The 26,160-nt window shown below is 45.3% G+C and overlaps 1 protein-coding gene and 1 long non-coding RNA gene across 3 annotated transcripts in view; one reads left to right on the top strand and one right to left on the bottom strand.

Annotated features, from left to right (window-relative positions):
• The window catches only part of LOC146812896 (uncharacterized), a 395,123-nt gene that overhangs the window by 237,752 nt on the left and 131,211 nt on the right, over nucleotides 1-26,160 (top strand). The window lies entirely within an intron of this gene.
• LOC146812897 (ovostatin-like) overlaps nucleotides 1-26,160 on the bottom strand; it is a 433,862-nt gene that overhangs the window by 121,266 nt on the left and 286,436 nt on the right. For both annotated transcript variants that reach the window (XM_085619963.1, XM_085619962.1), the window contains exons 21-26: nucleotides 26,008-26,117; nucleotides 25,190-25,241; nucleotides 23,022-23,105; nucleotides 12,084-12,260; nucleotides 6,536-6,638; nucleotides 4,983-5,142 (exon numbers count right to left, since the gene is read on the bottom strand). In XM_085619963.1, coding sequence (XP_085476089.1) covers nucleotides 4,983-5,142; nucleotides 6,536-6,638; nucleotides 12,084-12,260; nucleotides 23,022-23,105; nucleotides 25,190-25,241; nucleotides 26,008-26,117 — 686 coding nt within the window. The remainder of the gene's footprint in view (nucleotides 1-4,982; nucleotides 5,143-6,535; nucleotides 6,639-12,083; nucleotides 12,261-23,021; nucleotides 23,106-25,189; nucleotides 25,242-26,007; nucleotides 26,118-26,160) is intronic.

Below are 26,160 nucleotides of genomic sequence, written 5' to 3' on the forward strand. Positions count from 1 at the left end.
CTTGGAAATCAGCATTTGCATGCTGTTGATTCTCACTAAATTCGGCTGAGCTGTGGCCGTCAGAGTGTCTATGGTCGTACCTAGGTACTGTTGGACGTGTGCGGGTTGGAGATGGGATTTTGGGTAATTTAGTGAGAACCCCAGACTGTGAAGAAGGTGAATGGTGCGGGACATGTGGCTGGCACATTGCTGGGCTGACTTTGCCTGAACAAGCCAGTCGTCCAGGTAGGGGTAGACATGAATGTGTTGCCTCCGTAAATGTGCGGCCACAGTAGCCAGGCACTTTGTGAAAACTCTGGGCGCTGTTGTCACGCCGAAGGGAAGAACCTTGAATTGGTAGTGCTGCCCTTGAATAGTGAACCTGAGATATTTCCTGTGTGATGGGTGAATGGGTATGTGGAAATACGCATCTTTGAGGTCTAGCGTGGCTAGGAAGTCTCCCTGTTTGAGCAGTGGTAGGACTTGTTGCAGGGTGAGCATGTGGAAATGCTCCGAGAGAATGTAGCGGTTGAGGGGTCTCAGGTCTAGTATAGGTCTGAGTGACCCGTCCTTTTTCGGTATTAAAAAGTACAGGGAGTACACCCCCGTACCTTGCTCGTGGACGGGTACGACCTCTATTGCGCCTTTTTGTAGCATACTTAGCACTTCCTGCTGTAATAGCGTTAAGTGCTCTGAGGACATAGGACGGTGTTTTGGAGGTATTGTGGGTGGAGGTGAGGTTAATTCTAGGCAGTAACCGTGTTTGATAATATCTTTGACCCACCTGTCCGTGGTGATGGAGTTCCACGTGGACAGGAACCTTTGTAGCCTTCCCCCGACAGGTGTTATGTGGTCGGGAGGAAGGTAGAGGGCGTCACTGTTTGTTCTTGGGGGAGGACCTGGTGTTGCCGTATCCGCGTCCTCTGCCCTTTGTGCTTGAGCCACGATATCCACCCCGGGTGTTTTTATCGTAGGAACTTTGTGTGTTTCCCTTGTTGTAGGTTTGCTGTGACCCCTGTCCTCTACCTGCTCCTCTATTTCCGGGGCGACGAAAGGAGCCGCTCCGAAAGGTCTGCGTTTGGAGAGCACCCATGGACTTTGCAGTGTCTGTGTCCTTTTTTATTTTTTCTAGGGTGGTGTCAACCTCCGGCCCGAATAAGTAGTCTGGGTTAACCGGCTGATTGAGGATGTTATTTTGCACCTCAGGTTTGAATCCGGAGATTCGCAACCATGCGTGTCTTCGCAACATGACGCTAGTCTTTATGGCTCTGGCAGCTGTATCTGCGGCATCCAGTGCACACTTAATGGATGCGTTCGTGAGGAGTTGTCCCTCCCTGATGAGGATCTCTGCTCCCTCTTTGTTTTGGTCAGGGAGATGTTGGAGTAATGTTTCTAATGTGTCATAATGTGCGCGATCGTAGCGAGCTAGGAGCGCCTGAGTATTGGCAATACGCCATATGTTAGCTGCTTGGGCTGCAACCCGTTTGCCGGAGGTCTCTAGCACCTTGGACTCTTTGTCCGGGGGAGGAGCATCCCCTGTCGTCTGCGAGTGCGCCCGTTTGCGAGCATTCGCGACTACTATGGAATCCAGAGGCAACTGGCCTCTAATGTAGGTAGGGTCCCCAGGCGCCGACCTATATTTCTTGTCGATCCTGGGGTTTATTACTCTTGCCCTGGTGGGTTCTTTGAAAATGTCCTTTGCTGGTTTGAGGACACCTTTCAACATGGGTAGAGTTTTGATATTTCTTTCTGAGGATGTGAAAGTATCCATGAGAAAATCGTCCTCGATGGTGTCAGAGTGGTGTTGCACACCATGATTGGCAGCCGCACGTTCAATGAGGGCGTTGAATGCGGCAGTGTCCTCTGTGGGAGACGTTTTTGCGCCATATAGCTGCGTGTCCTGTGTATCCATAGGTGCACCCGGGTCTACAGGGTCATCCCAAGCCTGGTCAGGGTCCTGTTGGCCTTCAGGGTCCATCTCTCCGGGGTAGGGGACGTGGTCACCCATGTAGTCCTCCAAAACGTCGGTTTCGGAGTGTGGCGGAGAGAAGGACTGTGGATCTTGGTAAAAGGTATGGAGAGGTTCGTAAAGAACTGGTTCCGAATCCACTGGCAGCTTTTTCTTTAGCGGGATCCGGTAGGAGTCCAAAGCTGGCTCGGAAGTTATTCTCCTCTTGTGGAGCATCATTCTGCCGGTGTCGGCTTCGATGATGTGTGATGGTGACGTCTCCACAGGAGAGCGTTCGGCAGGTGTGATCCTGGTGTGGGTGACACGTGTTCTGATTTCGAACAGTTTTGGGGCCGTGGATGGCGGCAGGCCAAAAGTGATGTTGGCCGGCGCCGGAGAAGCCTTTTGAGCTTTTTTCGGCTCGGAGCCTGACGTGTCCTGGAGGGCTGCCTTGTCTTTAATGCGTTGCAAGGACGCTGCAACTTGCCGCACCTGGAGCGCCGACGGTTCTTTGGCGCCGACCTGTTCTGTAGAGGCGGCCGCGGACTTCTTCGGCGCCACTGGGTCATCGAGTCGAGGAGAGGTAGTAGCCGTCGACGGCATCGATGATTGTGCCTTTGGTGCTGCTTTCGAAGCGGTGTGAGACGCAGCAGCCAGTTTGACCTTTGTGGCCGGAGCCGATTGTTTCGGTGCCGGGAGCCGAGGCGGTTTGTCGGTACCGATGGTCTTTTTCCGTGTGTCGGCGCCGACGTCGGCTGCTGCAAGCTCGGCACCGAAGTCCCATTTGGTGCGGTCGGTGCCGACGGGTTTGGCTGGCGTCGAAGGCGTGGTGGGCTTCGATCCGACCAGTTTCACTTTCAGTTTCGGTTTCTGATGAACCAATACGGCTTTCGGTTTCGATGAAGGGAAACCAGTCGTTTGGGTAGTAATGGCTGCCGCTGAATGTCCGAGGCCAGGCCAGAGGGCGGGGCCGAAGAACTGCGGGATAGGTCTTGGGTAAGGCCCGAAGGCGATCCCTCGACCGGAGCCATAGACTGACGCACTGGGATATCCTCAGTCTGTACGGGTAGGCCTTGCTCGTCATCGGAGCTACTCTCTTCGGCCCCTAAGGCCTCATCATAGTCTCCTACCTCGGTGTTGGCTTCGTCTCTGTGAAAGAGTTGTTCTTCGATGTCTTCCGATCCGGAGTCGTGTTCGGAAGCGGGACTGGAGGGTAGGTTCTCCACATCTTCGACATCTTCGTCCTCGGCGCTGAAGATGTTGGTCGGGGCCGGTGCCGCTTGCTGCGCTTCAAGTCTCGCTGCTCGTCGATTCCGGAGAGTCTTCTTGGATCGGAATCGGGCACAGGCCATACATGTGGACTCGTCGTGATCCGGTGAAAGGCATTTGTTGCACACCGGGTGGACGTCGACATGGGGATATTTCGCATTGCATACAGGACACCGCTTGAATGGTGTCCTCGATTCCATCGTCGATGTCGAGTCGACGGTCGGGTATGATGCGAAAAAGTTGTTCTTGAAATTATTAAACTAACAAATAACTATCGATACCGATCAGGAACAGTACCGACGCGAACTAAAGGCCTTTTGGCCTGTAAAAAGTTTTTCCTAACTTGAGTCAAGATAAGCACATCCGAACCCAATGGCGGAAAAAAACAATCTGAGGATGGAGAGGATGCCCATGCGCACTGTAGTCCAGGGGAGGAGTCACCTATCCCAGGATACTTCGAAGACTCTTCCAGGACAACAACGTGCAAACATCCGGACCCAACACTAGGCGGCGATCTATGCACAGATATGAATTCAGCAGCCCACATGCCTCGAACTCTTCATACAGAGGGCCGTGATGCCTTTAAACTACCACCACTGCCTCATGGTGCATATTCTTCATACAGAGGGCCGGGAAGCCTTGAAACTACCACCACTGCCTCATGGTGCATATTCTTCATACAGAGGGCCGGGAAGCCTTTATTGGTACTGGTCTGGTGGTTAATTCATAAAAAAGGCGTGGTGCTTTTTTTACCCCAAAACATAACTTGAGAGTATGTTCTTCTTACTAAATATTCTAAAGCTATTATTCGTGATAGAACAAAGCAGAAATATTCATCCATAGTGTCCTGATTAGGCCTGGGCGAAGCACTACGCTACGCTCGCGTAGTTTGCGAAGTTCGCGCTACTTCGCGCTACGCGAACTGCACGTAGCACAGTGCGAACACGCGTAGCGTAGTGTTGCGTAGTGCTGCGGTCATTTTTTGCTTGCTCGCGGTCCTCAACGTCAAGTTGGCGACCGCGAGCAAGCAAAATGACATCCTGGCGAGACTTTTTCCTTGTTCGCGATCGCGAGCATGGAAAATAAACCTCCCGGCGAGATTCCCAACGCGAGAAGGTCAGGTTTCTCATTGCGAGGGGTCGCGTATGCTCGCGACCGCTCGCGATGAGAAACTACCAGTTCGCGTTGAGAAAGCTGCAGCTCGAGTAAAAATCTACTCGAGCAGCAGAAAACTACAGCTCGCACTGTGCAAGATGCCATTTTCAATGATTGCACAGTGCCGGTTGCTTGTCCGCACTGTGCAATCATTGAAAACAACATCTTGCACAGTGCGAACATGTTACTTCGCAGTTCGCGAAGTGCTACGCGTAGCTCGCGTAGTGCGAACTTCACTTTGCGTAGCTTCGCGAAGTGCTACTTCGCGAACTACGCCCACCCTTAGTCCTGATGTCTGTAGCCTCAATGCCAGCCCATGAAGCCTTCTGTAATGGTGTTAGTTTGTATATGAGATACTGTAACACATTTACATACCACCCCACAAATAAGTCGATGTCTAGACTAGGCAAATGTATGTGAAGGATGCATTAATCAAGCAGATATTTTCATTTCGGTTTTTTAGCCATACGAGATGGTATATTCTGGGCATTTATTTAAAGATTTAATATACAAATGAATTTCTACCTTCTGCATCATCTATTCTGAGATCCTTTCTCACCAGGCACAGTGACCTGGTGGGACAAGTAAGCATGATGGCCTGAACTGAGGTCTTAACGCACTGCACACTCACCTCTAGATTCTGGTTGTAGCTGTTGCCATCGGTGTGGAAGGCGCCAGAGATTGGGTCCTGCTGTGATGTGATCCAGCTAGACAATTTGTTAAGACTGCCTGGGTCCACAAAAGTATAATCCTTGGCACTCTTCAAAGTGGCCAGTCCCAAACTGGTCAGCCTGAAAGAGTCCAGAGAGAGCAGAGGGTCCGACATGTATTATTCGCAAACCATGCCTGTTGCTCTTTCTTTCCCAAAATAGCACAAAACGCATGCACTCACTGAGGTACCCCCACCCCCAGTGTGTATTCTACATGAGTGTCTACTCTTCTGAAGCCCTTACGCATTCAGTAAGGTGTCTTCAGGTGTGTAGTCTAAATGAGGTGCTACACCTCTGAAGACCTCACGCATACAGTGAGGTGTCTTCAGGTGTGTAGTCTAAATGAGGTGCTGCACCTCTGAAGACCTCACACATTCAGTGAGGTGTCTTCAGGTGTGTAGTCTAAATGAGGTGCTGCACCTCTGAAGACCTCACGCATTCAGTGAGGTGTCTTCAGGTGTGTAGTCTAAATGAGGTGCTGCACCTCTGAAGACCTCACGCATTCAGTGAGGTGGCTTCAGGTGTGCATTGTCCACGAGTTCCCTTATCTCAAGTGACTCTGCTCAGTGAGGCACAGCCTGCAACCATTGAGGTGACTCGCTATGAATAGTTCTCCTTTACTTTCCTTATCTCCTGGGCTCCCTGCTGCCAGCGAGGGGACTCAGTGTGGGTATTTTCTGTGAGTTCTCTTATTTATCTCCGATGACACATTTTAACCATTTAGGGAGTTCCACATCAATGAGTTGTCTCCAAGTGTGTATTCTCCATGAGTTTCCACACCTCTGAGGAGCTCATGCACTCACTACCAGCTAAGGGCTACTGAGAAGTAGCTGCTAAATAACTCCTGCTCGGCAGCCATAGGGAGCTGCCCCCTCAGTATTCAGCAAGAGCTGCAAGCCTATGTCTGCAGCCGGAAGTCCCTCCCCCCTTTCTGGGCACAGGAAGTGGTCTGAGATACCAGACACCCATACACCAGACGGAACTATTGTGGGCAGATGGCCTATGCTTCACGTTGAGCAGAGTTGTGAAGCTTCAAGTTTTGTCATGGAGAGCAACTTTTCATGACTTTCCGTTCCATAACAATGTGGAGATGTGGCCTAACGGCTACAGTTGCCTACTTTGAAATTAGGATAGCAGGTTCAAATCCTGGCCTCGACTCAACACCGAGGCAAATAATTTAACCTCACCAAATAGGTGTAACGTCTGCTTTGATTTAAAGCACCCCGATGCCCATGGTCAAGTTTGTGCTGTACAAAGCTGCAAAAATAAAATAAATAACAGAAAATGGCTCCGAGAGGTATGGAGGTATGAGGAACCGGAATGCAAGCGTGGGCGCATCGGGCAAATTAGCGAAATTTAAAAATAATGATTAATTGTTTTCAGAATTTTCCCTTTCTGGCGAGATATTACTATCAGTGAGGCAGACAGGAGTTGTATGTCCTTAAGCAAAGCATTAATGACCATCAGGTCTCACCAGAGGCTGCAGGAGGTCTGGGTCCTGAAGTTCGTGCTGAAGGTATTCTGCCAGGTAGTGAGGCATCCCTGGTTGGAAAGGAATTTCCATGTCTTGCCCACTCCTAAAGAGGTACAACAAGAAGAGGCAGAATGAGGCAGTTGGAGGGACAGTGAAAAGAGGCAGAATGTGGATTTGTAATGAACAAACAGAAGAGGCAGAATGAGGCTATGTAAGGAAGAACGAGAATAAGCAGGATGAGGCTATGTAAGGAAGAACGAGAAGAGGCAGAATGAGGCTATGTAAGGAAGAACGAGAAGAGGCAGAATGAGGCTATGTAAGGAAGAACGAGAATAGGCAGGATGAGCCTATGTAAGGAAGAACGAGAATAGGCAGGATGAGGCTATGTAAGGAAGAACGAGAATAGGCAGGATGAGGCTATGTAAGGAAGAACGAGAAGAGGCAGAATGAGGCTATGTAAGGAAGAACCAGAAGAGGCAAAATGAGGCTATATAAGGAAGAACGAGAAGAGGCAGATGAGGCTTTGTAAGTAACAACCAGAAGAGTCAAAATTAGGCTATGTAAGGAAGAACGAGAAGAGGCAGGATGAGGCTATGTAAGGAAGAAAGAGAAGAGGCAGAATGAGGCTATGTAAGGAAGAACGAGAAGAGGCAGAATGAGGCTATGTAAGGAAGAACGAGAAGAGGCAGAATGAGGCTATATAAGGAAGAACGAGAATAGGCAGGATGAGGCTATATAAGGAAGAACGAGAATAGGCAGGATGAGGCTATATAAGGAAGAACGAGAAGAGGCAGGATGAGGCTATGTAAGGAAGAACGAGAAGAGGCAGGATGAGGCTATGTAAGTAACAACCAGAAGAGGCAAAATTAGGCTATGTAAGGAAGAAAGAGAAGAGGCAGAATGTGGATTTGTAAGGAACAACCAGAAGAGGCAGAATTAAGCTATGTAAGGAACAACGAGAAGAGGCAGAATGAGGCTATGTAAGGAAGAACGAGAAAAGGCAGAATGAGGATATGTAAGGAAGAACCAGAAGAGGCAGAATGAGGCTATGTAAGGAAGAACGAGAAGAGGCAAAATGAGGCTATGTAAGGAACAACCAGAAGAGGCAGAATGAGGCTATGTTAGGAACAACCAGAAGAGGCAGAATGAGGCTATGTAAGGAACAACCAGAAGAAGCAGAATGAGGCTATGTAAGGAAGAACGAGAAGTGTCAGAATGAGGCGGGGAACAACCTTTACAACGCAACTTTTACAACGCACTACACTTACAATGCATTTTTTACAACGCAACATCCACTACGACGCATTCCATTACATCGCATGACACTACAACGCATTTTTAAAAACTACCTTTACAACGCATTCCATTACATCGCATACTACCTTTACAACGCATACCATTACAACGCATAATATTACACTACACTATCCAACACTTACCCTACTGTTGCACCCCCTGGAGTTAGAATAGTAATTTTTACCCCTATACTATCCAACACTTACCCTACTGTTGCACCCCCTGGAGTTAGAATAGTAATTTTTACCCCTATACTATCCAACACTTACCCTACTGTTGCACCCCCTGGAGTTAGAATAGTAATTTTTACCCCTATACTATCCAACACTTACCCTACTGTTGCACCCCCTGGAGTTAGAATAGTAATTTTTACCCCTATACTATCCAACACTTTCCCTACTGTTGCACCCCCTGGAGTAAGAATAGTAATTTTTACCCCTATACTATCCAACACTTACCCTACTGTTGCACCCCCTGGAGTTAGATTATTAATTTTTACCCCTATACTATCCAACACTTACCCTACTGTTGCACCCCCTGGAGTTAGAATAGTAATTTTTACCCCTATACTATCCAACACTTACCCTACTGTTGCACCCCCTGGAGTTAGAATAGTAATTTTTACCCCTATACTATCCAACACTTACCCTACTGTTGCACCCCCTGGAGTTAGAATAGTAATTTTTACCCCTATACTATCCAACACTTACCCTACTGTTGCACCCCCTGGAGTTAGAATAGTAATTTTTACCCCTATACTATCCAACACTTACCCTACTGTTGCACCCCCTGGAGTTAGAATAGTAATTTTTACCACTATACTATCCAACACTTACCCTACTGTTGCACCCCCTGGAGTTAGAATAGTAATGTTTACCCCTATACTATCCAACAATTACCCTACTGCTGCACCCCCTGGAGTTAGAATAGTAATTTTTAACCCTATACTATCTAATACTTACCTTAAATGCAATTTAATATTATGCGTTGTAATGGTATGCGTTGTAAAGGTAGTATGCGATGTAATGGAATGCGTTGTAAAGGTAGTTTTTAAAAATGCGTTGTAGTGTCATGCGATGTAATGGAATGCGTTGTAGTGGATGTTGCGTTGTAAAAAATGCGTTGTAAGTGCATGCGTTGTAAAAGTGTGCGTTGTAACGACATACATCCAATGAGGCAGTTGGAGGGACAGTGATTGGCAGGCAGAATGTGGATTTGTAAGGAACAACCAGAAGAGGCAGATGGAGCAACAGTGATAAGAGGCAGAATGAGGCAGTTACAGCGACAGTGAGAAGAGACAGAATAAGCCTATGTAAGGAACAACAAGAAGAGAAAGATTAATTAATTAGAGAAACAAGCAAAAGAAGCAGAAGTAGACTCTTCAAGGAAGTGCCAACTTATGGATTTGGTAGGTCCTGGGCAAAACATATTTTTAGGTGCCCCAGTAAAGAACACATTTTTATTTTATCACACATTTACTGCTAACTCAAGCCAAACAATACTAAAGTGTATATCCAACTTCAACAGGGTCACACAAAAACCGTCGAAATATGTCTTACTATAGACTCCAAAACTCCCTAATATGAAACGCGGTGAGACAAGGCAGGGAAGTAATGGATGTGAAGAATATAGGGATCCAGGAAAAGAGGACACAGTGCATGCAGAATCAAGATGGGAAGACAGGAAACAGGACAGGGAGTGATAAGAGAGAACAGCAATACTGAAAGAGGGATAAGGGAACAATGCAGGGAGCCAGTGGTTGGGAACATGACAGGCAGCCAGATGTAAGGGACAAAACAGACAGCCAGGTGTTGGAGCACAACAGGAAGCTATCAGAAAGGAAGAGAACCTGCAGCAGAGCTCCAAAAGGAGACAACAGAAGAGGACAGGACAAGAGTTCAGCTAAAAGGGATCAGACAGGGAGCCTATAGAAAGAGAAAGAACATAGATTATGGGGAGAGTTTAGGGGGAAGAGACTAGAGGGCAGGAGATGGGAATAGCCACAACACAGGTAGTTAGGGGAAAAAGTAGACTACATTGGGGGAAGGAACAAGATGGTAGCCAGGAGGAACATGACCGCCCGATGAGATAGAACAAGATAGGCATTCATTGGGTGGAACAAGAAGGGCAGTTGGGGGGCATGCTAAGACAGGAATCAAGGGGAAAGGAGGAAGCTAAATTCAAGGAGGAAAGGAACGAAACAGAGAATCAGTAATGATGAAATAAGACCAAGTCAAATGGAGTGTGGCTACTGTGTGCAGACGTCAGTGGAGGGAAACAAGGCAGTCAAAGAAAGTGACCAAGCCATGCAGTTAAGGGAGGGAACAAGAGAGAGCTTCGGAGAAAGGGGACAAGGCAGGCAGTTGGGGAGCATGGACCATGACAGATGAAGCAACAGGACAGGATTGCAACGTACAAAGACGGCACAGCAACACAAGAATGTGGGTGAAAATGGGCAGACAAGGAGTTCTGCAGAACATCTGATGCACAGCAGAAGGGCACTTGATAGCTTGAGCCAGGATCATGGGTGAAATGAAACAGCAGAATAAAGGTTAAGGGGAATAGATTATGAAAAAGAACCGGAAATCAAGAAGCTGGGAACGCGACAGCGAATTGGGAATAGAGCATGGCAGAAAGGAAGGGGAAAGGCCGCATGACAGAATGTTAAGCAAGAATCAAGACAGGAAGTCAGGGGGAAATGGAGCAGATAGGAAGTGACGGTCGCATCCTGATCCGGTGTGCGGGACTGCCGCATGCACGGCGGACGGTCCCGGTTTACACCAGGATGGTGGAAGGACTCCAGTCCGTCCGCCATCCTACTGAACCCCTTAGTTTGTTGCAGCGCAGAAAACAGAAATGTTATGATAGAAGGCTTGTTTGAACCACTGGCAGTTGCTCGGGCCACATTCTATTCCATCATTTATGCCCTCTTTTCCACCACAGACAGGGACCGACCAATCTTTAAATTAGGTTTGGTCCAGAAACTGTCAAGCCTGAACTGTAAAATACCTGTCTGGAGTTCTCTGTGTTCCAAATCAGAGGGACCTGGCTGGTAAGAACTTATGGAGTGGGGCCAATACTAATGTGCATGTGTTTGTCCCTGGACAGAGAGGAGAGGATGTGGCCTAATGGCTAGAGCGGTCAACCTCAAGGCTGGGGAACTGGGTATGAGTCTCAGCAGGGACGCTCAACATCCTGTGATTCTGGGCAAATCACTTAATCTCGCAATGCTTAACAAATTGAATGTGTCCGTCTGTAACACAACTGGTGCTCATGTAAAGTGCCCTGATTCCTTTGGGGCGAGCTTACGTTATATAAAACTAAAAAAAAAAAAAAAAAAACAAGTAACGGCACGGATGCTCCAAAATCGAATGTAATGTGGCTGAGATTAATTTCCAGTCACTGAGACTAATTCGAGCATTTCATCTGTCTCTTTATGCATTGTCTAAGTAAATTTACTCACATGGAAGCAGGATGTCCAGACAAGGGCCCCAATTTTGCTGCACCATTGGACTGAAGCTGCTTGTTACTTATAAGCCCGAACAAGATTGAAAATGGAGTCGGGTCGCTCGCGTTCCCATTCTGAGGAGACCTGGCATGGCAGTTTGCTCCAAGATATCACTTGTAGGACAGAGCCATGACTGATGTGCATGTGGGTGGTACCTTTATGAAAGATTTAGTTTATCTGGCACAGTGCCAAAAATGGTAATATGGTATAGAAGACACAGTGCCAAGTAGACTAGGGAAAAATGTATGTTAAGCAGGGGTAATTTGTATGATTTTGGGAGTTCTGCCCTTGTGTTAAAAAAAATTGAGAGGAGGATTCATGTTGCACTAAAGTACAGTACTAAATGACAGATTTATATTTTATGTAATATGCGTAATTTCCTGGATATTTTTCCGAAATTTCATGCAATTTTACAAATTTTTTCACATCCCTAAAGACAGTATCGGAGAATGAAGCCACACTTTAATTCATCTGACTCAGGTTCCTAAAAGCATTTTACTCTGGATTCATTGCAAGAGCCACCTCTGCCTGGTAAGTAATACCCAAATATGTCTACACCAATCAAACTAAATCATAACTTGGCATTAGCTGTCAGTAAGGCAAGTATTGAGACTCACCACTTCATGGCAAATTTGTCCCCAACTCTATGGTGACCATTCACTAATCAGGTGATTAAGGAAGTCTGGTAGCTAGAAGTGGATTCTTGGTTACAAGCGAAAGACCCAAAATATAGGAAATACTCACCATTTGCGATGGAAGAGTCGCTTTTTTCTTTGAAGGCCTGGTCCAGCTTGCCTGTGACATTCATGTACTTGCGGACGAACAAATTGGATCTAAGCATAGACAGGGTTTGCTCTCCGCTTGCAGTGGGCATCTGAACAAGGTCATCTAAATGCTGCGCGGGGAGTCCAATTGGGTCACCTGTAAGAAAGCAGGAGAGATGCCATGGAGACGATTTTATCTGGTTTGCCATCGGAACACCTGATTGCTAGTAAACTTCCCTCAGATGCAGCAGGCCACTGACCAAGAAATAATCACATTTTACAAATAAACAGGGCCAACTCTTTTGTCCTTAGGCAAAAAAATTGAGATCAACTCACAATCACTTCCGGGGATGTTTCTCAAGGGGTGGGAGCCTGGCGTTTATGAGGATTGCCCTACCCCACAGGCTGTGGATGGCATTCTTGTTGTACACTGTACAGTGGGGCATTGGGAGGAAATAACCTGAAGAAGTCTGCCAAGGTGGACAACTCGCAAGTTCCCTGCATCTTTTTTTGAACTTTGCAAATATTCTCAAGTGTGAAGTCTGCTGCAGTGGGCAAAAGATTGCTTTATGTACACAATGCGATTATGATTTAATATAGGATTATTTCGTGTACTTTGACACGTAAAATAGTGTAATGCAAGCCTACATAGGAGAGAGGACGGCTCAATAAACAGTCAACAGCATGAGGTGGAAGGGAGCGAAAAGATTACAAATGAATCAGGAAAAGTATCGATCCTTAAGTTTATTGGAAATGACTTCACCCAGCACGCGGAGCGTCCTCCCAGGTAAATGAACAAACGGCAACTGATCTGTTGTCTTCGAATCACAAACCGGTGGACGCTCCATGCATGAGCCCCACATTCAAAGGAATACAAATAACATTCTAACATTACAAAAGCATCGCGCGCTAACCGCGCGATGACTAACATGTCAACTATTTCATAAGCATCGCGCGCTAACCCCGCGATGACTAACATGACAACTATTACAGGGAGCCAAAGTCCTTTCTTTGTATATTATGAAGAACAAGTAGTGAAAGGTCAGTAGAAAGCTACATGGCCATTCCAAAGCTAGAAAGAGCCTCTTCAGCTTCTCTTGGTAGCAGTGGAAACCCTTTCCCAGGACGTTTCCAATGCTGATCCCAACCGCAGGGCGCCCCTCTCTCATGAACAGCCAGCTTGCATGGGCAAATAGCCCATCGTGTGGGACGCGGGTGGGTTAAAAGTGGACTCTAAGAAGTTCCTTTACCGGCCTCCACTAACCGCCCTCTGTGGAAAGGAGGCAAAGGGATGGGTAGTTGTGCCCACATCTGGTGCACTGCATGGTGCCATTTGCACTGATATTTTTTGCATGGAACGAGCTCCCGGCACTGAATATCAGCGCAAGCTCTCAACTGCACAGGCATGCCTGATGTGCACATCTGCACAATGAAACTACTAAAGTGTCCTGTCAGCCTGTGTGAGGTTGTAGTTAAATGTTGTAAAGAAGCCACAGGTGCATGTTCTGTAGTAGTGCGCTAAAAAATCAACAGCCGCGGCTAATCAGTTTATGGCAGAGGAGTATCGCTACACCTGCCAATACCTTTAAAAACATGAAAAATAAAATGATAATCAAATGAGTTTAAAACCCGTTTTATTATTGTTTACTTTTCTTCTGTGTGCTGAGTCTTGGGGGTGGGGCCAGGGGGTAACAGTACTGAAGAGGGAGTGGTGGTCACTGCCTTGAGTGCGCATGATGATTTCGCAATACGTCTCAGGTCGGCCAAACTGTCATGCGCACTGAAGCTCTCTCCACCCCAAGCTGTGTTGCCGGGTGGGAGAAAGCAGGCACAGGCTCCCAGAGCAACAATTCACGGTGCTCAGGCCAATCCTGAAGCTGCTCTCATGCAAGAGAGCCAGCCGCGGCCGCTGCAGGTCAGAGCGGTGGGCGGTGGGGCGAGGTGAGGGGGGATTTTGAGAGACGATCACATAGGAAAATTAATTATTTGTTTGATTTTACCTCGTGGTCGTCTCTCGAAATTTCCCCTCATCTGGCCCTACCACCCCACCTCTCTTACCTGCAGCAGCCGTGGCTGATGAGAGCAGATTCAGGATAGGCCGCAGAACAGTCTGGGAGCCTGTGCCTGCCTGGAGTGGAGCCAGAAGAGTGCAGTGTTGGAGGGCGGCAGGTAAGACCCCATTCACCCACCCCCCCAACCCGCCTCTCTTCCCTGACACGAGCTGCTCCTGTACATCAACAGAGTGTGTGCAGAGGTGTCAAGAGAGTTTTAGCAACCTTCCTAAATTTTTATTGAAACCTTTGCAACTTAATGTAAGTTCATAATCTTTTTGCTTTCCTTCTTCTAAGTGAAAATGGCACAGTATAATATATATATATATATATATATATATATATATATATATATATATATATATATATATATATATTCACTGAAAAAACCATAGGTTTCACACACGTTATAGTTAGGAATTAGCATTTAAAAAACCTTGCAAATTCACTGAAAAAACCATAGGTTTCACACATGTTATAGTTAGCTGTACATTTTACTCGTAAAAAAACAATGAAATTCCACGTTATAGTTAGATCAGGTAACTATAACTCGCGCGACCGCCACTCTATCACAAGGATGATGTCATCAGTAATGTCATGAGTGATGCCACTGACCATGTCATGAGTGATGTATTATGTGACATCAGCAGTGGATTGCGGGCGCGCAAGTTATAGTTACCTGATCTAACTATAACGTGGAATTTCATTGTTTTTTTACGAGTAAAATGTACAGCTAACTATAGCGTGTGAAACCTATGGTTTTTTCAGTGAATTTGCAAGGTTTTTTAAATGCTAATTCCTAACTATAACGTGTGTGAAACCTATGGTTTTTTCAGTGAATTTGTACGGTTTTTTAAATGCTAAGTTATGTATTTATTTTTCATTTTTGCGCGCATATATATATATATATATATATATTACCTACTGGCGGTCGCCAGTAGGTAGTTATAGTTAGGACCCTGTTTCCATAGGAAATCCGCAACATTCTATTTTGAATAACTTTGGCGCCGGTCGACTAATCCTCGCGAAATTTTCAAAACTAATGGGGCGCTACGCTCCGCTCCTACCCTGAAAGTCTCGGGGGGATTCGTCAAGCGGGGGCTGAGAAAAAAGGGGGGTCCCAAAACGCGTTTTCCCCATGCATTTTTCCATAGGACCTTTAGACACAGCTACAGCCCGAATGGCTGAACAGAGTTACTTGAAATTTGTCAGAGAGGTAGTCTACAGGTCAAGGAAGTGCCTTTTGTAGGTCTGGTGTAAATCTGTTCAGTAGTTCCTGAGAAAATAGCATTTAAATCAATATATATATATCTGTGGCAGCTTACCGTGCGCTTACGGTAAGCTCACCGTACGCGTACGGTGCCGTGCGCGAGCTCAAATCTGATTGGTTGTCACATGACTGTAAACATTCGAATCGGACGAAATCAGGAAGTGTCGGCCGCCATTTCGTGTGTTTCACACAGAAAAAAAAAGGGAGATAACGTGAAAAGGGGGCAAGGAAGAGAGTTACAGACCCCCTAACATTTGAAAGGGGGTCAAAGAAGGACAGAAAAGTACAAAAAAAACATTTATTATTTTAAAAAAAAAATTGCGGGTACGCGTACGGTAAGCTTACCGTACGCGTACGGTAGAAAAAAAAATAAAAAAATAAATAAAATTCAGATTTAAGTGTTTAGATATTAGGGGGCTCTAAAAAGAGCCGTTGTGTTTATGAAGTGATTTTTAAGTGGTACCTACAAGTAAGTACCGATGCAGAGTCTAAGGTTCAAGAGGAAGACTCTGTTCCCTTCATCAGTGAAGTGTACACCATCTTCTCTATAAATGTCTTGCATGTCGTAACGCAAGTTGTTGTGGTAAATGGAACCCATACCATAGTCTCGGAGGAAAGCAGAAACAGATTTGTTGACGTGCTTTCTTGCTTTGTCAATCTGCGGACAAAAATGATTGGACCAGTTCCATTTTTGCCTTTGGCATATGTTAGAATACGCAAAGGCAGTTTTAGGGAAAAGTGAAAACAGTTGTGCAAAGGTCTCCTTCATAAGCATTTCCAGACCTACCCCAGTCAAAGTGCCTAGGTCATTGCCACCACAGTGCACTATTATGAGGTCAGGGTGTTGGATTTGCATGAAGGATTTCACCAATGGCATCAATTGGTGCCACTTTAACCCTCTCTGACCAATCCATTTAATGTCTTGCTGGAGTGTAGTCAGTCACCCAGGTTACACATGTTGCTGGTCTCAAAAAGCTGTTTGGACATGTGCTGTTTAAAGATTCTGAAAAGTGGATTCAAAATGTGTCAGACTGTAAAAGTACTTATCACTTGCCAAAAAAAGAGTAGTAAGTGTGCTTTCAAATTGGTAAAGAAATTTCGTTTTCTGCCTAATTTCAAACCATGACTCTGTGTGCAAAGAGGAATTATAGACAGAGATTTATTGCGTATTACTCTGGTAATTTTACATTTGCATTAGTAGGAAAGGGGCAGCTATTTTTTCTGCAGAAGCAGACTCTTAGCACACACCCAGCTGCTTATCCTGTAGAATCATGCATAGTATTCACAACCGAGTGGGGTTTGAGGTTGCAGTCAGTAATGCAAATACATTCAGCATCACTAAGGCTGGTTGCCCTTGCTGGAATGTAGTCAGTCACCCAGGTTACACATGTTGCTGGTCTCAAAAAGCTGTTTGGACAAGTGCTGTTTAAAGATTCTGAAAAGTGGATTCAAAATGTGTCAGACTGTAAAAGTACTTATCACTTGCCAAAAAAAGAGTAGTAAGTGTGCTTTCAAATTGGTAAAGAAATTTCGTTTTCTGCCTAATTTCAAACCATGACTCTGTGTGCAAAGAGGAATTATAGACAGAGATTTATTGCGTATTACTCTGGTAATTTTACATTTGCATTAGTAGGAAAGGGGCAGCTATTTTTTCAGCAGAAGCAGACTCTTAGCTATTCATTCCAGTGACTGTGTGTTTTTCTGAAAATTAAATATGTTTTATATATGTATATCTCAAGGACGATGGAAGAATAAATGGGTATATAAGTATCTAAATGGATGATTTGTTTTTGAAAAATTGATTGTGTAACTGACTGATTAAGTGTATCATAGTCAATACATGGCTTAGTGAGTAATGTTTAAATATGTAAATATCTGTATCAGTCTCTCACTTTGTGTATAAGTGGCTGCATGGGTTGGTGAGTAGCTACATGGGTGTCTATATAGGTTATTAGTTGGTTTTTTGAGTATCAGTCTGAGTGTCTGCATGGTTCGGTGGGGGGTATTACGTAGTGCATAGTTGCATGAATGAGTGACTCACTGTTTGTATGTGTTGAAGACAGCATGTGTGCAGGACTGTATGGGTGGATGAGTGTGTGTATGGGTGTGTTAGTGAGTGAATGACTGTCTCAATAGTGTCTTTATGAGTAACTACATATGTTTTAAACTAGTATATGTGACTATTGGTGTATATAAGTGAGTATATGTGAGAGTGAGAGATTGAAAGAGTTCCTGTATGAATAAGTATGTGTTTCTATAAGTGATTGTTTAAAAGACTAAGTATGTGTAAGTTTCCGTAGAAGTAAGTGTGGTGGTGTGTGTATAACTGTATATGCAAGTAAATGTATGTTTGATTCTTTATTAGCATGAGTGACTATGTGTGTGAGTAACTCTATGGATGAGTGGCATTGTGTAACAAGATGTATAGGTGTATGAGTACATATGATGAGTGAGTACATGTATGAGTGACTGTATAGGACTGTTGGTGAATGAGTGGATGTGTATGTGGATCTTAGAATTACTGAAGAGGTTGTTGTAACTGGTATTGGTATGTCCATTGTTTTGAAAATTGTAGTTTCTATTTTTGAATGTGTGTATCAAAGGTTATATTAGGGTGAGAGGAGGTCTTGCACTCTATCACAAGGATGATGTCATCAGTGATGTCATCAGTGATGTCATTTAAGATGTCATCAGTGATGTCATGAGTGATGTCACTGACCATGTCATGAGTGATGTAATATGTGATGTCATCAGCAGTGCATTGCGGGCGCGCGAGTTATAGTTAGCTGAACTAACTATAACGGGGGAATTTCAATGGTTTTGTACAAGTGAAAAGTCCAGCTAACTATAACACCCCTGAAACCTATGGTTGACAAACTTAGCAAATCTTTTCTGATGAAAAAGGCACATTAGGCACAATTAGAAATTCTTTAATTTATTCTACATAAACTACACTTTTGAGGGACTGGTGATGCAAAAGAAGTTAGGCGGCTAATGATATTGTAATTCACAATGTAATGTTAAGACATTACATTGTGAATTACAATATCATTATTTTTAGGTCTAGAGCTAGACAAGCCTTTTTGATTTTAATAAAATTCTACATAGCTAATATTCTTATAAGGACTTTCAGTCAGCTCTCTTCACCTTGTGGTCTGTCATTCAAATTTTAGTTCAGCCCATCATTACACATATCATGGGGGCAGAGGGGCGGGCCACTTAAGCAATGTGATGGAATTCTGCTCTTGCAGTGTGCACTTACACAAGTACCCTTGTACAGTTGGCAGCCAAGGTCAGACACACTGGCGTTGCCAGTGCTTGTTATTTCTTGTCAGTGCAATTCTCTATCGAGGGATTGTTGCAAAAAGGCTTTGGATTCAATCCTTGTAGTTCTTATAACACAAATGAAGCTGAATCTTTTGCAGGACAGATCCAGAAGGGTAATCAGCCATGGTTTCCCCGTTCACTGGTCTGTCCCGCTCATCACCATCACCACATAAGTAATTAGTTAATCTTACAATGACTGGGCTAAGATGGCCGGTAGTTGGTAAAAGTTTGCTTCTTGGCCTAGGAATCAGCTCTCTGAGAGTTTTATGTAGCAGACAGAGGTTCGGTTCCTAGCAGGCCTGGCTCAACTTCCTGCAGACGATACAATGAGCAACGAACAACAGCTTGTTTTATTTAAGCGCCCATTGACTATTCACTTTGTGGTGGGCACTATATCAATGGCCAATATGATAAATTCCCATTATTCTCATGAGCTCAAAGGTGAAGTGTATGCTAACCACCATTTACTATTTTTAACCAGTTTCAGAAATCTGAACTAGAGCTTAGAATGGAGCAGACCAGCTTGAGGAACTTTCCAGGTGTGAGTTACTTCACACAAGTTACATACTAACTAGACAAAACAACAAGTGGACTTTTGTACGAAATCCCTAAATTGAGGGCATTGGCAAGGAGAGTGAAAATACCAGTTTTGTGGCTCATGTTTATAGGGTGAGGTACAAGTAATCCTCAATGTACTTTGTGTTCCCCCATTCAATAACCTTCTGTGAGGCCTTTTTGAGAGATGAGGAGAAGTCAGCCGGGTGAGAGGGGAGGAATTTGCCTCGCCCACCAGTGTCAGACCAGCCTGTTCTTATAGGTACGATCATGGCGCACAGGACCACACAGCCCACACACTAGACCTTTCAAGCCGGCACATCTACCGGTGCCATCATCCGAGAGTGTCCGACAGGCGAATCCTACACTGATATCCACATTTAACCTCCTTTACACTCACATGTGACCAACACAGCATGGGGTCAGAGCGGAGCCCCACACTCATACGAAAAAGACAGTGGGAGGCGGTGGATGCTGCCAGTGTCAGATGCTCATTGACTCACCGGCAGCTTTCATCACCGTGGATCACTTCTGACTTGTTGCGTGCCCAGCACACGCCAGGATTGTTGACACAACAGTAGCCTGGTTTAATTACTGTTTGATGACTCTGTCCCAGTATTTCTTTCTTTGTCTCTGAGTTTTGTTCATTGTACTATAAAGTCATCGGGACTTGTCATCACACGTTGACTATTCTATGTTTATGTTGCCCCTCTGGCTAAGATCACCCTAAACTTTTGTTTTTGTCATGTAGACCAATGAAACCCAGTTTGTCATGAGTCTCAATATCTCGGTTCATCGCCTGTATTGTTTCAAACGTGCCTCATCTAAGACCGAGTGTGGATGACCAGAAACTGACTTCAACTAAAAACAAAATATTGATAACCGCCTCAAGGAACCCCCTGCTGGTAAACAATTTCTAACTATGGAACTGGGTCCTGCCCCACTCCACGGCCTGCTTTGGGACATCTCGATGTCATTTTGAGACCATGCTCAGGTTGCCTCCCTAGGCCTCGGCAGTGTCAAGCTGCATTCATCCCTAACATTAAATGAAGGCTAGACTTCACTTTCTCGACTCTGGTGGAAAAGAGTGCGCCATTTTGTTAATTACTGGATCACTTCTAGACTAGACTTACACTACCTCTGTTTATGGGTCTATCAACGTCTTCTCCAGAATTCACAAGTTGTACAGAATCGAATGACTCCCATGAAGCCAAATGCTCCTTGGAATATGAACATCAAGCCATTGCTAAGAACCCTTCATTGACTGACTGCTAGAGCCAGGACCAAGGATAAACTCAGTTCTGCTCAGAAATCTCTGCAGGGGATTGACGCCAGGCAATGTTGGCTGTCTGTATGTGGAACTAGCTTTCATTTGCCTCAGAACTACGCCTTTTCAATTCTTAGGCTTCTGTCGGGAGAGTTATATGTTTTCCAGAATTTCTTGCACCTGATAGGTCTTCAGGTGTGCATGGAGGGGCTTATGGTCAGCGGGCTGCATCCATTTATCTGTTAAATTGTAATCCACATTTTGTTTCTGCCCCACACAGCTTACAGCATGGGGCAATGGGTCACCACTTCACAAAGCCAGAGAACATTGTTCACATCCATCTAAAAAGAGTTCCTTTGTACTGAGTGACAAAAGGGGTTCAATTTGTGTTCTTTTTTTGCATTTTACATTTGAAAAGGGGGGGCTCTTGGCCCCCCCACCCGCATGGCGGTGCGGCGACCGCCCTGGCCTCCGGGACCTCTCGGGGGTGGGGCGTGTCCTTTGGGGCGCGCCCTGCCACCGATTGGTTGGCACCCTCCCTTGACCCGGATGTCGCTAATCGGCATCCGGGTCGGGGGGGGAGGGGGCGTGCTGCTGAGGGGGTTAAAGAAGCGGGGAGCGCCCAGGTGACCCTCTCGGTCCTTGGTCGCTCCCCCACACCGGACGTGCCCAGGGCTCGGGGCTTCTGATTTTCCCACCCACCATCCCTGTAGTACGCGGTTGATGCGTTGCTAGTCCGATTTAGTGTGTACATTGCTAGGATGTTGTTAGCTTAATTTTGCAGGCATTGTAAAATATAACTGAAATGTTTATTTTCTGATAAGGTTTTCTGTAGGACTTTCTCTCCCAGTGTAGTGATCGATACTGTCTCCGGAATGTTATGTTGATGATGTTGATTTCTCGTAGGCCTTTCTCTCCCATCGTAGTAATGGTACTGTATTATGTGTTGCTGCTGCGAATGTGTTTAGGCCTCTTTTTTCCCCTGTAGCTCTACGGTGTTATACATGATGTATGATTTAGTCAGTGTAGTTGTCTTTTAGAATTTTTCCCATAGGTCGTCGTATTTATTAGGAATGGGGCGTGCGGTAAGGTCATGACCGGTGAGCAACTATTTTAAGGTCTGAGGGGGCGGGCATCATCCTATGGAGGTTCCCGCCCAGGGGGAGAGGACATTGGGCCCTCCTAGAACTTCAGGGGCAAGGTAACTGGTGCTTCAAAGGGGCGCGGGTTGGGGAGTCACGCTTTCCTTAGGCTGGTAGCCATCTCGCGCGTGCATACTCATGACGTCACCGGATGGCGCAGAGTAAGGGCCCTCCTTAAGTGGGTAAATGAAGTTCACGGCGTGGACCGGGTAATTACCGGGCCCGGCTGCGCATGCGCACATCTTTAGGGGAGGCGCAGCTAGTAGGACCTGACACCGGTTAGCGACCTTGCCATATGGCCCTGAAATGTTAGTATACAAAAATGCAGAGGAGGATGTTAGACTCGGTTAGGAAACAATCTGTATTAGAGTTTTGTTAAGGATAGTCACTGACACCTGTTGACAATAATGTATCTAATGTCCTGCTGATTTTTGTATAACTGTTTATCGTGCAATCATAAATTTTATTGTTTTATAACTTAATAAATACGGCCGGGGGGTCTTGCGACCTCCCGCCTTCCAAAGATACCACGTTCTATGTTCCTGTGTCTGGGGGTGGGTGAGGTCTTAGGGAGGGGGGCGGCAGCCAGTCACTGACCATGCAACTTTAAAATTCCAGATCTTTGTTTTGCTTGCAATTCGGGTGACTAGTTAAATACCGATATACTTTGCTTCTCTTCCTTGAAAGTTGATATAAACTAGTCTACAAGTGACATTGCAAAATTGTAGCAGCCTGAGATTGTAATCTTTGCTTCGGAGGTGAGTTATGTTATCCCATTCAAGAATAATGATTACAATAGCAGTAGTAATAGTAAAGTCTATGGCTCAACTGAAAAACATGCCATCCAAAAACATCAGTAATAAAACAGTCACATCAGTGATTTTTTTTTTATTTACATTTTTTTTTAAAGCATATGGCAGCCATATTTAGGGGACAGCGTGTTTTTGTTCATTTATTCCAATGCACCTGCTTGCAACAGAAAATAAAAATTAAACATAACCTTTGCACAAGGCTGTCAGGGAGACAGACGTTATTTTTAGCCAATGCTTGCTGCTTTATTGGCAATGGAAGCGCCCCACCAAAAAAACACAGCTCCTCTGCCTTGCAGCACATCTCTAGCTCCCTCTCCAAAAGAACTGCGCCGCTGACGCCCAGCTGTCACGTGAGCACCTGAGCACTTCCCACAGTGCCCCTCGCATGCCCCAACACCCCATAACAATTCCAGCGAGGAGACATTTAGACAGTCTGAAGTATTATAACGCGCCCCTTCATTCCCCCAATCCGAAAACACACAGGCCGTACTTACCCACACAGGAAACAATGATGCGGGCTGAGTCGTTCACCATCTGTGGATGGGGGTTTACATTAACGGACTGGGAAACGGGGCCGTCTGTAATAAAACACACATGGAAATAGCTTTATACAAAATGCACATTCAGACCTCATCCCTATATCTTTTGTACCCACTGACACATACATGCCATGCCAAACCTTTAGAAGAGCAAAGTGGGAGCTCTTAAAAACAAGCATTTACAATGCAATAGGTCTCGCCTTTGGGACCTTATATGTATTTAGCCATGCAGCACATTAGCCTGGATGCTAAAACATCTACTGTTCTTTAACATGGAGGGAAAGTAAGTACCAAACTGCGTGACATGCCAGGTATGGGAACACATGGAGAGAAATATTGCCTTTCAGCAGGAAATGGTATAGTCCAAAGCTCTGTTTTAAATATAAAATCAGGGCCTTCGGTGGTCATATCACCGAAAATACAAGATTTTGAAAAAAATATTATTGTCGACAGGTGCTCGTGGAAGACAATTTCTATGGACTGGAATCTTGAGAATGCTTAAGTGATTCTGGTATTTTACTGACCTCTACTGGTCGTTTTCATTCAAGACAGTTAAATAGAGGCAGTTGAACAGAGATAAAAGTCCTTAAGTGGAAGCAGCCAAGTCCTAGGGCTGATCTCCAGAGCCCACAAAGTACATACACATATAGATATATACTAAAGTATATAAGTATATACTAAAATATATACACGAGGTCTCGAATGCTCGACCTAAAAACATAATCGTGAGAATGCACTAGACTTCTATTGCGGCCTGCCTCGGGTCTACTGGCCTGTATATAGGGTGACCAGGCGTCCCGGGTTTGCCCGGACAGTCCCGGTTTTTCGGCAGCTGTCCTGGCAGATTTCAGGCAATTAAGATCATGTCCCTGTTTTTAGAGAGGGTCGGCTGAAAACGGTAGGAGGTATCTTTTTATGTTTTGCAAACCAAGGATAGTTAGCAGCGGTCATAAGAAAGCAATTTCATTAACAGGCATGCTACTGGCTTTAAAATCGGCACTTTATGTATGTTCTTATTGCCTCTTCTGTAATTGTCAGCTAAGAAGCGCTGTCATTCTGTGCGGTAGGATGAAGTCAAGTTGTAGTCCTTCTTCTATTTTCAGGAAATGTCCCGGTTTTTGGCTTTAAAATTATGGTCACCCTACCTGTATGGGATTTGCAAGTGTGCTGCTACAGGATTGCAAGTCAGAAATACAAACATATGTGTTTTCATTACCTATCAGCAGGCTGAGAGAGTGTGACAAAAATATTGCGCACTTACAAGCAGGAGCTTGAATGTTTCATGTTTAAATACTATTGCTTTGAATAAATGTCATTCAACTCCATGATATGGCCATATCTATTTAAGTGAGACACTGAGTGAGGACTGTGCTGGTAGGGTAGTAATCAGTAACCGCAGCATTTAACCTTTACCCCATAATTACCTCAACCCAACCCTCCACCAACTTTAATGAAATCCTCCTTCTAAACGTAAATCTAGCACTAACCGCATAATTTATTACAACCTCATCTTTTACCTCAACCAGTATGTGAACCCTGATACCTATTCAAGTCCCTTTCCTTATTCTAATCTTTTCCCCTTAAAATGTCATTGATTCCATCTCTTTGCCTGGCCCTTACACTAACATTTTACCTCATTACTTACTCTAGCCCTAAACTTAACCTCACCATAACTCCAATCCACATCCAAAAGTAACCACAGCAACCATATAAATTAAATATGCACCCCTTTATTAGCTTCTATGAAGGTAACATGAAAAAGCATGTTTATCAAGTACAACTTTTGTTTTTAAAGTTTGACCCTGTGTAAGATAAGTTGCACATGCACTACTTTTGTGACACAACTTTGTGTCACTACTCTTTTTTCCTCTACATATTCACTGCATACCACAGAGCCACTGACGTCAGTCAGTGAGACTGCATAGTTTACCATTTCAAAAGGTGCAAGCCGAACCTTCCCAGCATGCCCCTCGGGGTCGGAGCTCTAAATGGGCTGGTAACTGTCCACCTTTGCATCAGGAAGACAGCCCTACACTGCCCAGCACGACAATGACAGCCTTTAAGGGGCAGCAAGCAGCACATATGTATATCCAGGCAGCCCTATGACCTTCCACGAATCCTACCTTTGGAGAAGAGCAAAGCACCCTGGGTCTCTTCTTGTGGGAGGCCTTCAGCCTGTTCAGGAGTAAAACACGGGGAGAGAGGAAGTTAAAAGAGCGTAGTAACCTCACCTGACACGTCATAAACGTCTTCTATCCAATGATGTGCCACCATTGCGATCAAAGGCCAATAGATTAACCTTCTGTCCCATTTCTTAAATACACCTAGCCTGGCAGTGGAGTGGCCACCTCACTCCAGGACCCTCTTTCCACCTTAACTTCTCACATGCAAATCATTGTTTTTTAGATAGGTTTGTTTAATGAGTTTAATGGAAACAAAGACTAGGCCACCCAGAATGCATTAGGATATTTCACAAAAGTTTAGCACAGGAAACAGTGTCCATAATGACCTGGAGGGAGGTAGTCACACTATTTGGCAGCCACCTACACCGTTGCAACCAAGCACACCCACCTATCACAAGGCGGACACAATAACAACCCACACACAGCCCTTCTACACAGAATGTGGTGTGCCAGGGGCTCCATCTTGGAATCAAGAGGGAAGCTGTTTGTGGATAGCTCCTACAGTGGCCATAAGAACAGAGCAATACCAGGTACTTTTTTTTTTAAGACCCAGGGAGATTTAAGTGACTTACCCTGAATCACAGGCTACTGAGATGAAACAGAGGTTCAAACTTACTTCCCCATGTTTCAAAGTCGGAAGCTTTAGCCACTAGGCCACATCTCCTCCCTGGGGGCTATACTTTTAATGCTGGTGCATGAGTGACCTAGAAGCCCTCTCCACTTAAAGCCCCAGGTCCCCATGTGGGCTCAGTCCTTACAGAAACAACAATTGGTTTGATCACGGTGTCTTTAAACTGGATGTCGCTGGCCGCCCCGCTGCAAGCGCTGTCGGGTTTGGTCTCCACAGTCACCGATATATTGATGGTGCCTAAAAAGAGCCATAAACAGTTTTTAGTGGGGGGACATAAAGA

This window comes from Triturus cristatus, chromosome 7, assembly GCF_964204655.1.
Source record: "Triturus cristatus chromosome 7, aTriCri1.1, whole genome shotgun sequence".
NCBI lineage: Eukaryota > Metazoa > Chordata > Amphibia > Caudata > Salamandridae > Triturus > Triturus cristatus.